Source organism: Panthera leo, chromosome A1 (assembly GCF_018350215.1).
Source record: "Panthera leo isolate Ple1 chromosome A1, P.leo_Ple1_pat1.1, whole genome shotgun sequence".
Lineage (NCBI taxonomy): Eukaryota > Metazoa > Chordata > Mammalia > Carnivora > Felidae > Panthera > Panthera leo.
In genome coordinates this window covers 235,126,914-235,139,118 of record NC_056679.1, presented here as the reverse complement: position 1 = coordinate 235,139,118, position 12,205 = coordinate 235,126,914, and the positions used below count along the sequence as shown (strand labels likewise).

The 12,205-nt window shown below is 52.9% G+C and overlaps 1 protein-coding gene across 1 annotated transcript in view; it reads left to right on the top strand.

The window, feature by feature from the left end:
* The first annotated feature begins 2,781 nt into the window (after positions 1–2,781).
* Positions 2,782–12,205, top strand: part of ADAMTS16 (ADAM metallopeptidase with thrombospondin type 1 motif 16) — a 158,144-nt gene continuing 148,720 nt past the window's right edge. The window contains exons 1-3 of the mRNA XM_042953519.1: positions 2,782–2,841; positions 2,928–3,033; positions 9,176–9,498. Of these exons, the coding sequence (XP_042809453.1) occupies positions 2,782–2,841; positions 2,928–3,033; positions 9,176–9,498 (489 nt within the window). The remainder of the gene's footprint in view (positions 2,842–2,927; positions 3,034–9,175; positions 9,499–12,205) is intronic.

Below are 12,205 nucleotides of genomic sequence, written 5' to 3'. Positions count from 1 at the left end.
CTGTGTGGCACCACATTTCCCCCGCTCTCCACCAGTCCACCAGCCTGAGGCTCTCTGAACCCCGCCCCCTGAGGTTTCAACGGAGGTTTCATTACACAGGCACGATTGATTAAATCATTGGCCATCGGTCCTGGTGCTCAACCTCCAGCTCCTTTCCCCTCCCTTGGGAGTGAGGGGATCTCCCAGAGGGACTGAAAGTTCCAACCTCCTAATGACGAGCGTGGCGCTCCTGGCAACCAGCCCCCTACATTGATGCAAAGTCACTTCATTAGCATCACAAAAGACACCTTTATGGCTCTATTTTCTTGAGAAATTCCAAGGATTTTAGGAGCTCTGTGCCCCAAACAGAAAGACCAACAGGAATCTTGGCTCACCTCACTCCACCCTGGTCCTTTCTGATACCCAGTTCACCAGACTCCGTGCTCTGGGCTCCCAACCTGGCCCCAGGCTGGAGTTCACGTTCTGTATCATCTAGACACATTCCTGGTCTGGGATGAGCAGCTGAAAGAATTGGAAGACACTCATCATTGTAAAGGACATTGTTTCTTCACAATGGCAAGAGATTCATTTGGTATTACTCAAAAAGAAACAAAGCAAAACAAAACAAAACAACTCCTAAAACCGAATCCTTTTATACCAGCCCCTCTTCTTTCAATCCATCTGTTTCAACAGAAAAAGAGCCCTTGGATGTCCCCACGTCTTAGCTAGACTTGGAAACTCTGACCCCCTTGCACACACATTCAACATAATTAGAAATAATCGGGGATCCATATTTATCAAGCGCACCGTGGAGCCTCAGCCTCCTGCAGAGCCTTTCGCCAGACCCAGATGTGCTGCCCAATCAGCCTCAGCCCCCAGGTCCCTCCGGCTGAGCTCCCTGCCCAGGGCACTGAGACAGCCCTTGTCTGGAGCTGGAGGAAGGGGACCGGTGGTGGAAGACTGTTTTCATTATTTTACTTGTTTATTTTTTTTAATGTGTATTTATTTTTGAGAGAGAGAGACAGAGTGGGAGAGGGAGAGACAGAATCGGAAGCAGGCTCCAGGCTCTGAGCTGTCAGCACAGAGCCCAGCGCAGCGCTCGAACCCAGGAACAGTGAGATCATGACCTGGGCCGAAGTCGGTTGCATAACCGACTGAGCCACCCAGGCGCCCCTGGAAGATTGTTTTTAAAATCACCGCCAGTACAGGCCATTCTGTAAAACTATTTTCATTTTGAAGAGTGTTTTCAAATAGACGAATATGGCGGGGGGGGGGGGGGGGGGGGAGTGGGGAGAGAGAGAGAGAGAGAGAGAGAGGAAACTAGAATCAGCCACTGCACAGCCAGGAGCTCTGCTCTCCCGTTGTCAAGGCTGTGGGAGGTAACACACACCTACGCCTCAAAGCTAGCCAGGCAAAGGAAGCCAGAGACCACAGTCACCGTTTGCTCCCCATCTTCCTCTCCAAGATGTGCAAAATAGGCCCGTGTGGGATGCAATGAACGTGAGGGACACTGGAGCCACAGGCCTAGGGGCCCTGACCTCCAGCGTCTGCAAGAGGTTAAGTGGTCACGGAGGAGAGGAGCAACCAGGAGCCGCCACCGGCGATCCGTGCGTGGGAGAACACGCGCTGGCACACGCATGCACTGACGCGCGAGCGCATCGACACGCACACGTGCGCGCACGCGAGAGGGTTCCGATGCCCGGAGGCGCCGCATTCAAACGCGCACACACGCGCGCGTAGAACACCGACCGGGCTTGCTGCCGGGCCTGTGGTCGGCGGGGCACCTGCTGCCGCCCGGGCCTTCGGCAGCCCAGCCCCCCGCCCGGGCCCACACCAGTCGCAGCAACCCCAGGGCCTCCCAATGGATTGGCCACACGCGGGCACCCGGCAGCCACGGCGACCCAGGCACGCGCGGCCAGGCCGGTGGAGGGCGGGGGGCGGGGGGGGGCGCCGGCGCTGGGGGCGCCCCTACATCCTCCGGGACTTGGCGAGGAGCTGGCATTGCTTGCCCGACCCCGTCGTCCCTCATCGCGTCCGCAGCCGAGAGCGGCCGCGGTGCGCACTCAGATCCGCGCGGCTCTCAGAAGCTCTGGGCGCCGCCGTCCCGCCTTTGATCTCCCACCCGCGGCGCAGGGCGGACGCCGCGGGGCCCAGGCGCCGCCCAGCCTCCCTCGGCAGGTGTCGGCGCCCGCGGCGGCGCAGGTCGGGCCCGGGGGGTGGCGGGGCGCAGCGGGCCTGCGGGTCCCGAGGGCGCCTGGAAAGCGACTCACGCCGCTCACCACGCGGAGCCCCCGAGCCACCTCTCCACCCGCGCGCACACGGGGAGGCGGGCGAGGCGCCGAAACGGGCTGGGAGCGCGGGGATCCTCCCGGCCCTCCTCCCGTCCGCCCCGCCCCACCCCGCCGCCCGCTTCCTCCGGCCTCTGCCCTCCCCCTCCTGTCTCCCCTCCGGCTCCCCACCCCGCCGCCCCCGCCAGCCCCTCCTGCTCCCCGCTCCCCTCCCCTCGCCGGTCCTCTCCGCCTCCCCTCCGCGGCCCGCCTCCTCCCGCCGCTCTCCCACGGTGCGCGCTGGTGCCCCACCGCCCTCCCCGCCCCCCGCGCCGCGCCGCGCGGAGCCGCAGTGATAACCCCGCGCGGGCGGCGGAGTCGCGGCGGGGAGGCTCCTGCGCGCCTCGGCTCCTCGGTGCCCACTTGCAGCCGCCCGGCTGGGGGCCGCTCCGAGCGCCCCTGGATGGAGCCGCGCGCTCTCCCCGCGGGGGCGCAGCGCGGGCGGCGGGCGCGGGGCGCCGGGGACGGCGCGGCCATGCGGGGCCCCGGGCGCGCGGCGCTCTGTGCGCTGCTCCTGGCGCAGGTGGCCGTGCAGGTGAGTCCCCGGAGGTTGGGGGGCGGGTGCCCGCGGCTTCCCTCGCGCGGCCCGGGTCTCACCGAGGTGTCGCGGCTCTTTTCCAGCAGGCACCTGCTTGCTCCGTGGGACCCGCAGCGGCCTCGCCGGGGAGCCCGAGCGGCCGGCGACCTCCCGGGTCCGCGGAGTGGCCGGCCTGGATGGCACAGGGCGGTAAGTCTGCGGGGAAGGAGGGGTCCCAGTCCTCACCAAATAGCTGCCGGTGTTGCTGGTTTACCAGGCGCTGCGAATGCTCCTTAGTCTCCAAACTCACGCATAGTATGAGCCGCGCTTTCTCGCCTTGTGAGCGAGCACCTGGGAGTCGACTTTCACCAATATTTATATTGTATTCCCTTGTGGAACAGTAGCGCTTACCAGCGTAATTGCCGTAAGCAATAGCAACAAAAGAAGGAATGCGCATTTAATAAGAAAATTTACGAAAGCAAGGAGTAATCTAAAGGTATTTCTAATTGAGGCATTCAGGAAATTATAAAGCGCAGGGGACTCCTTTCTCCACGCCTCACCCCCTCCTGGTCCTCCTCTGGCTGTTTAGATTGAAGGCTCTCTGTGTGCCCTTGACTAAACGGCAGGAGACAAAAGAAAGCCATTTTTGCCCAGTACTCTTGTCAGGGTGAAAGTGGATGGTCTTCAAGGGTTGGGACATAATTGAAATACAGCGCAGGGAAGGGTAATTAGCGTTCGCGACCTCCGAAGCAATGCCGCGCCTTAAGCCATGAGTCTGGTTCATTTGCAGCCTGTGGTTTCACTGCTGCATTTGTAAATTTCTCGTGCCTTCCCTTAGGTTAAAGGGGAAGGCAGGTGCGGGATGTCGGCCGCTAGGCGCTTTTTATCTGAACCCAATCCCTTGGCGTTTGTTTAATATCAGTGCTCTGCAACATTTCCAGCAATAAGTTGCCATATCAAATGTCAGTATTTTAGAGGAACCAGGTTTGATTATCCCAACATATTTTCAGAAAATCCAGAAGATTACAGTTAATAACTCAATATTTGAATATAGTTTTTAATCTTTGTTAAAGACAGGAGTTGGACACACGCATTACCTATTTGGATTCTCTCTTGCTGGGAGAGTTCATGAATAGTCTATAAATGAAGCCATAGGTTAGACGAACGCTGGGAACAGAAGACTTTTCAGGACCACCAGAGGGCGCTAGATGTAAGTGCTAGGAAATCCTTACAAATGACTTAGGGCTGTGTAATTGCTAGAGAAAGGTCATTATCTATTTAAAGGTCACCTTCTTGGTCTGGTCTGGCCCCTGCCTTCCTTCATGTTTCCCGTAGGATGTAACTGTCCATATTGTATTTGATTGTCCCTCCAGAGACACTTTTTAAAAGAAGACTTCTGTAAAAATTCTAGTTCTCCAAAATCATGAAAGTCTCAGGAGATTTTCAGATCACTGTACGGCATTTATAGAAAATAAGTGGTCTTTAGGTGAGAGCATCATAGGCAGAGAACCACGTCCAGAAGGAGAAGTCAAAGACTCCCTTCCCGAGTGTGCGTCCGCTATTCCTGGCCGAGGCCGCCCCCCCCCCCCCCCCCCCCCCCGGGAGCTGGACGGCAGCCTGGCTGGCGTGAGGCTCCAGTCACCTGGCATTATCAGCTGGTGTCACAGGCCTAGCATTTCCATGACAACCACATACCTTGCTTGCTCAGAAACAGAAGGGGAAGCTGTGAGCCATCATCGGTGAAGTTCTAGCTTAGCGGATACACCGCCACCTCACACCCACCCTCTGTGTGTTTTAGGTCTTTAGTTGCAAACGGCTAAGTGGAGAGTTGTGCGTGTCACTGGAGGGCTCTCGTACCAGCAGGGAAAAGACTCTGCTGAGCAGGTCACCTGTGTCTGTTCAGAACAGGAGAGCCGGGGTGCACTTGGTGGGTACGGCTCGGTTATCTAGGTATCGGTGACACACGTTGGCCTTGGACTCCCTCTTTCGGCCGTGAGGTTTGTTTAACACGTGGTTCACACGGTGATTGCAAACTTTCCTCCGTGTCTGGTGCAGTTAAGCAGTAGGAAAGAGAAGCCCGTCTCTTCTGTGAGGCAGCCGTGCCCAACGAAACTATTTTCAGACATTAAGTACACCCGTTTCGTTTTGGCTGATTCAGAATGGTGTTTCCCTACTAGGAGATTTTAATGCTTTGCCTACAAATTGACCTTTGTGGTAAAAATAGCGGCTCCCTGTAAAGAGCCAAGACTATCACAGATTCGTTAGCTTTTTAATTCTCCAGTAAGTTACTCTTCCAGGGCAAGGCGTAGACGTTCTTTGGAAATTTGTTTCATTGTGCGTAATAGACCTGTTGTGTGCGTGTGTGCATTGGGGGATTATACCGATTTACATTCAAACATCCGGGTAACGTGAGACAGGGCAATGTCTTTCAGGTTCACCTGGGGTGTGCTCGTAAATCTTTAACAGCAGGCTCTGTGGCGCCCAGATCTGTAATATTTTCTGGTTCCCAAGGGGTAAGTACTTGCTCCCTGGTGGCTTTCAAGCTACGGATGTGACGTCACTGAATCCTGGGGTAGGGATTCAAGGTTCGGATCCGCTCTCGGCCGCTGGTACCAAGCAGCCCTGCGTGCTCACAGGTGGTCCACACCTCCCGCACTGAGTTTGAAACCAGAGCGGTCTTAGACTTCATGCCATGGTCAGAAAACCTCTTGAAATCAGGCAGTTCTGACCACTGACGGGAGCAGCCGTACGCAACGTTGTCCTCCTTTACCAAACGTGTAGGGGACACAGGTGTGATTTAAAGGATTCTCAGGATGTCAGGAATCACGCTCATCTTTTTCTTGAAATCGCGAGCCGACAGCCGAGGGGATTATCATCTGAAAACCTAAGCTCAGAAGTTAATTTTTTCAGATTACTGCAGTTATATATTGACTTTTTCCAGATAGTAATGCGTGTATGATGAGATACTGTGCTTGTTTTGTTCATTCACTGAATTCTTTAGCGATGACCTTTTCCGCGTTCATTTATATGTAACCGAGAGTACACATTTGATGGTAAGCAGGGCTTTCGGGCTCAATCAGGATTCCCCCACCTTGGCGGTATGGACATTTTGTAGCGGAGGTCCGGCCTGGGCATCGGAGAATACGTAGCTGCATCCCTGGATTCGGCGGTCAGATTCCAGGAGCGCCACTGTCCCCCTCCCCCTTCCTGACAAAGCAGAAACGTGTCCAGACGTTTGTCTCCTGGGGGAGGGGGAGGGGAATCACTCCGGCTGAGAATCAGCAGACTGAACGGGAAAACCAATCTTCCATCAAACATTTTCTCCCTGCCTCTTGGGAACCGATCGTCATTAAATCCCAAAGAGTGGCTTTGCTGCTGGCACAGCCGTGTCCTGAGGCCAACAGGTACCAGCCCTCCAGAGCGGACTGTCACTTTCTGTGAAATTTTGCCAAGCTGGTCATTGAAAATTAAAGTATATGGGGCGCCCCGGGGGGTTCAGTCGGTTAAGCGTCCGACTTCGGCTCAGGTCACGATCTCACAGTTCGTGGGTTCGAGCCCCGCGTCGGGCTCTGGGCTGACCGCTCGGAGCCTGGAACCTCCTTCGGATTCTGTGTCTCCCTCTCCCTCTGCCCCTCCCCCACTCATGCTCTGCCCCTCTCTGTCTCAAAAATAAAAATAAACATTAAATTTTTTCCAATAAAATTAAAATATAGTTACCGTGAAATAAATCCTATTAAAGACAAAATGAAAAGACTCAACGCTCCTCCCTTATAATTGCTTTACTAGGTTTTACTATTACCTGTGCTCTCGAGGTTATTTACATCAGTCGTATCTGTGTGGGGAGATGTGCATAGGTACAGGTGCAGGTCCGGGGGCGCATCTTTCCACACTCCGTGTTGAGTGATGTCACGTGGAAATCAGCCATGGTGGGGGTATTACCCCAGGGGAACTGGCAAATGCCGTCCACCAGGCCGTTCGTGTTTTCCCCTCAGATAGCTGGAGGTCCTGCATTTGTCAACAGCACCCTGGATGTGTGTATGTAAAAGAGGCTTATCAGTGATGCTGTTTTGGGCGTAGATATCCAATGTCCCCTCCAGATACAGGATGCATGTTATGTGACTTCCAAAACAAAGGTCAGAAGAACAGGGCTGATGGCATCTGGAAGCAGTTTGATTTTTTGAAATGGTAATCATCTTTTACAAAAGCGCAGTAGTCGTGCTGATTAGCTAGTGTTCCCCAGCCTCTGTTGGGATGCACATGGGCTGGGGTGAGGTGGGGAGGGCTCCCTGAGAGCCCCGGGAGGCAGGGGGAAGAGTGCCAGGCCACACCGCTGCTTGGCACCGGCCTCTCCCCTCGGCCCGGAAAGCTGGGCAAGAGGCAGGTGGGGTGGGGCTTTGCGCTCTGCCCCTCGGAGCCGCCCCGGATCGGCCGCCGTCACCCACACCGGCCCGTCCCTGACCTGTTTCCCCCTTTCTCCTATCCTTGCCTGCAGTTCAACCAGATTTGTTTTATTGTCTCATTTCCCTGGTAAACTGTGAAACAATTCCAGGGTGTTTTGCCCCGCGGGACACAAATGTCCTGCCTTGACGTCGATGTTGACGGTCGGCTCAAGTCGTCCACCAGACCCTGCTGTGTGCGGCCCAGCTCCCCACTTACCCTCAGGGCACCCGTTCACACCTGCGTGGCAGGGCCAGGCCCGTGGGCCTAGCACTGGGCCCAGAAGAGTCGCCTGTCAAAGCTCTTGACCGGCAGGGTGCCTGGGTGGCTCAGTCGGTTAAGTGTCCCAGCTTTGGCCCAGGTCATGATCTCAAGGTCCATGGGTTTGAGCCCTGCGTCGGGCTGTCTCCTGTCAGCAGAGATCCTGATTCCGATCTTCTGTCGCCCTCTCTCTCTGCCCCTCCCCTGCTGTTCTCGCTCTCTCGAGATAAATAAATAAACTTAAAAAAAAAAGGTCTTGACTGGAGGAGACGGCATCCCTGGAGCCACAGAGGCCATTGTCCAGCCTTTGGTTAACCCGCCACTTGATGGGGCTGGCTGCCTGGCCCTGGACACTCACCTAGCCCCAGGCTTCAGCATGGGGGGCTCCAGGCAGGGCCTTCCCGTCCGTGGCCTCCCTTGCCCTCTCCACACCCACAAACGGTCACTGGCTGCCTGCTCCTTCCAGAGTAACCTTTCTCTTACCTGCCGGACGGCACAGGGACACACGATCAGGCACCTGTGTAGAAAGACATCGGTTGAGAACAAAACCTCACTTTTCTAGAAACAATAATTACCCAATTACCCCTTACTTCTGACCAAGTGCCATTTCTGTGGGATTCTGTTTTATTGTATCTTACGACTCCAAGAAACATGTCCAACTCCTGCCAGGGCAGAAGAGGGCCCCACTTCTCGAGCATCCATCACAGCAGTCTCCCGACGGCACATGCTGGTAATGAAAGGAGCTCGGAACCTTCCTTCTGTGCTTCCCACAGTGGGGAAACTGACTCAGATGTACAGAGAAGGCAAAACTGGGGGGTCGTCGGTGACTGAAACCCGGCAGACCTGTGAGGGGGCCCTGAGATCTGACAGCCCCTCGGGGGTTTCCGGACTTTTCCAAAAATTGTTTGTCCGAACGTGTTTTAGGCTCGAGTCCTGTGAATCAGAGTGGGCAGAGGATTGTGGTGAGTGTCTGGAAAGACCCTGGGCTGTAGACCCTGGCAGTTGGCCAAGAACTCAGGCCAACGAGAGGGTCCACCATGCTTTTCCGTGGGAGCAACCACATAGGAGCATTTCCCAATGTTAGCATCTAGAAACCCGGAATATGTCTGCGTAGGGTTTACGGGATTCCTCGATTTAACAATAAAATATTAAAATATTAAGCAGCAAGGAATGCCCATCAGATTTGCCTTTTTATTAACTGTTTTCTGAAGCTAAAATTTGTCAGCTCAATTGAGATGGTTGTAAAAAAACAAAAAGTGTGACTGAAAGAATATTTAGAACCATAAATGATTACGTATCATCATGAGCGTAAGGTGAAATTTATGAAATGGAACCCCACATGTCCCGTTTTTGAACTTCCTGGGTCTGTAATCTGTTTTTCCTTTGAAGTGTCATAGATTTTGCCGTACTGGGACTAGCCCGTGATGGGGCACCAGTGACTTCCCTACAGGCTACTTTGAAGGTTTTCCCTTCTGACTCTGATTGTTTGCGTCCCACGGTGGAGATCTGAGGTTGGCTCGACGTTGCAATTTTCCTCCGTTGTGTTTTACCGGGAGGGAGTGTCGTCTGGCAATAAATTACATTCTAAGACTGACTCCCAGGTTCTTTTCAGAATTCTGAAATTACTCAGCCAAGCCCCGTCTTTGTCTTTCAGAATACGAGCTGGTGTCCCCCTATGAGGTTGACCACAACGGAGACTACGTGTCGCATGAAATCGCGCACCCTCAGAGGAGGAAGAGGGCGCTGGCCCAGCTCGGGGTTGAATCTCTTCACCTTCGGCTGAAGGGCTTCAGGCATGATTTCCACATGGAGCTGAAAGCGTCCAACCTGGTGGCTCCTGGGTTTATGGTGCAGACGCTGGGGAAGGGAGGCACCAAGTCCGTGCACGCCTTCCCGCCCGAGGATTTCTGTTTTTATCAAGGCTCCTTACGATCCCACAAAAATTCCTCGGTGGCTCTTTCAACGTGCAAAGGTTTGGTGAGTACCCACCGCCGCTAGTGAGGTGACAGGGACAGTGGCGTGTGTGAAGGGGGAGGGCGATGAGATGCCCCTTGAGATCGTCTAGCTGACTCCTCCGTCATCGCAGGGCAGATTTCACTGATCTGTGAAAGCAGGAGAACGTTGTCAAGGAGCGCTGTCTACGAGGCGCGATGCCGTCGCCTTGGGCCCATTTGGCTGTGGCCCATTCTGGAGAAATGTCTTCATTCTGCAAAGAACAACACGAGTCCCCTGGTGGACCGGGTTGATTATTTGATCGGCTGCTTGATAGCCCTTTACTCGTGTCGTTCTGTCCAGGATCGCATGCTTACAGGTTAGGGTGGTAATTCCAAATGTGACAAAGCCGTGGCCGGGAAGCGCAGGTCTCACTGGACTGATGATTCTCTGGGCATGTTCCCCATCTTAGCACGGTAGAGACTTGGATGGCGAGCAGCTCGTTCCGGGAGTATTCCGCAAGACGAGCAAGCGTTTCTAATAAATTTTAATTACTTTTAAACACGTATTCATCTTTAAGAGACAGAGCGCGAGCGGAGGAGGGGCAGAGGGAGAGGGAGACACAGACTCAGAAGCGGGCTCCGGGCTCTGAGTTGTCCGCACAGAGCCCGATGCGGGGCTCGAACTCACGGACTGTGAGATCATGACCTGAGCTGACGTCAACCCTTAACTGACTGAGCCACCCAGGCGCCCCAAGAAATTTCCATTTGATAAATGAGCAACGTTTCACAGTATGAGTGGTATGTGATGCCAGATGTCACATGGTCACAACTGAGCCAATGGTTCTTCTCTGTCTCTGTCTCTCTCTGTCTCTCTGAGGGATTGTGGGTGATCATTTCCCATGCGCGGATGCTCAGTCTCTGGCCATGATGTGTGGCAGACGTTGGTGATTTTTCACAACGTTGGAAGGTGCCCCCAACTGGCAGTGGTGGATTTTTTGTCACTTCAGAGCACCTATGGACAGTCCTTTGCTTTTCCACACAACAGTGAGCTTAGGAATGCTTTGCTCCATTCTAGGTCATTAGATAGGTTCCTTGTTAAAGTCACAGGAACAGAAAAAGATTCTATTGAGCCGATAGACAGCAGTGATGCCGTTAGTGATGGTGAATGTTGTCCGACACAATAACCCCCCCCACATCTCTTGTCTCCCTCACACCGGCCACGAAGGTTTTCAAAGGTAAGTGCAGGTTAATTTGCTTATTTTTCTTTATATTTTGTATTTTATTTAATATTTTGTATTATGTTACAGGATTATAATCACTTTATATGAATGTTGTCTGGGTTGTGGAATGAGTCATCTGAGCTTCCATTATTTCTTATGGGGAAATTCTCTTGGATGTATGAGAGCTTTGGATTACAAGCACGTTTCTGGAACGAATTCTGCTCACAAGCCAAGGTTTTACTCTATCGGACTTAGACATCGAACATCACTTAAATGCCTCTGGGGGTCCCCTTCGCTGGTCCCTTCATTAAGGAGCATCCAGCCAAGTTGAGAAGATACCGGCATCCCTCAGGCTGATCCAAGCCAAAATCTTAATGCCTCATCATTTAATTTTCTTGAAATAGTTCCATATGTTAAAGCAACAAACGCTTAGTAGATACTTAGAGTCTTGAGTACATTAATCTGTCAGACACAGATGAGTGAGATGTGTCTTAGGTAGCTGAGTGAAGATGTGTGGTCACGTTTTAAGGTCCTGACCACATTTTGAACATTTATTACATTTCCAGAAAATGTTTTACATCTGTCTTAAGCTTCTTTCTCCCTTTGGAAAGAGGGAATTCAGACTCTGCATCTTAGAAGGATTTTGTGTATGGGAGTGCGAGTATCGGATGCCCAAGTATTTGAATCCCTTCAAATGCTACACATGTGCAAATGCTAAATCCCGTTAAAAATTGCCAAACAATATTAACACTTGCTTTTCAGGGGAATGGGAAATGGATTGATCCCGTGTCTACCCTAATTTGTGAAGGGCTTCTGGTTTGAGAGCTATCACAACCGGGATTTGCCAAGGATTTGGCGGTTATTTGGCATAATTTTTATGATTGAAGACGGTGTGGGTGATTTCTTCCATGTTCTCCCAAGAAAAACAGATCTCCCTTAATTAAAGGGCTAGAACTCTTCATATAATGCATCAAAGGAAGAGATCTCCTCCTTGGCTTTTTTAACGAAAGCTCAGACCCGGAATGGAAGCCATCTGTGTGGAAGGGAGGCGCGCCGTGCCTTCAGAACTCATATCCTTGGATTTGTCTGCGGAGCTTGGGCGAGGTGCTTCCCATGACCCCGGCAGGGGTGCAGACTTAAAAAAGACTCCTCTGGATAACGAGCACCGGAATTTAATATTTCGGTCACTGGAATAGGAATCTGTATGCCTTCACCATTCATCTTCCAAACCCATTAAATCCAGCTTCGCTGATACTTTGTCTGTAGAGGATCATTACGAACATGACCTTGACTAGACTTATGAGTGTGAGGGGCAGGGGCATTTGCCATATGACAAATCAAAGGCATTTTAAAGAAGAAAAAGGGAGGATAAGGAGTCCTCTGTCGTTAGCCAGATAAGAAAAAATATTGAATGGGAACGTCCCTCAACTGGGTGCCAAGTCCGTTATTTCTTTCCTGATGGATGGCTACCCCATCTCTCATTCAGATCTCTTAAGGTATGAAGAAAAATGGTGTTACATTAGATGAGGG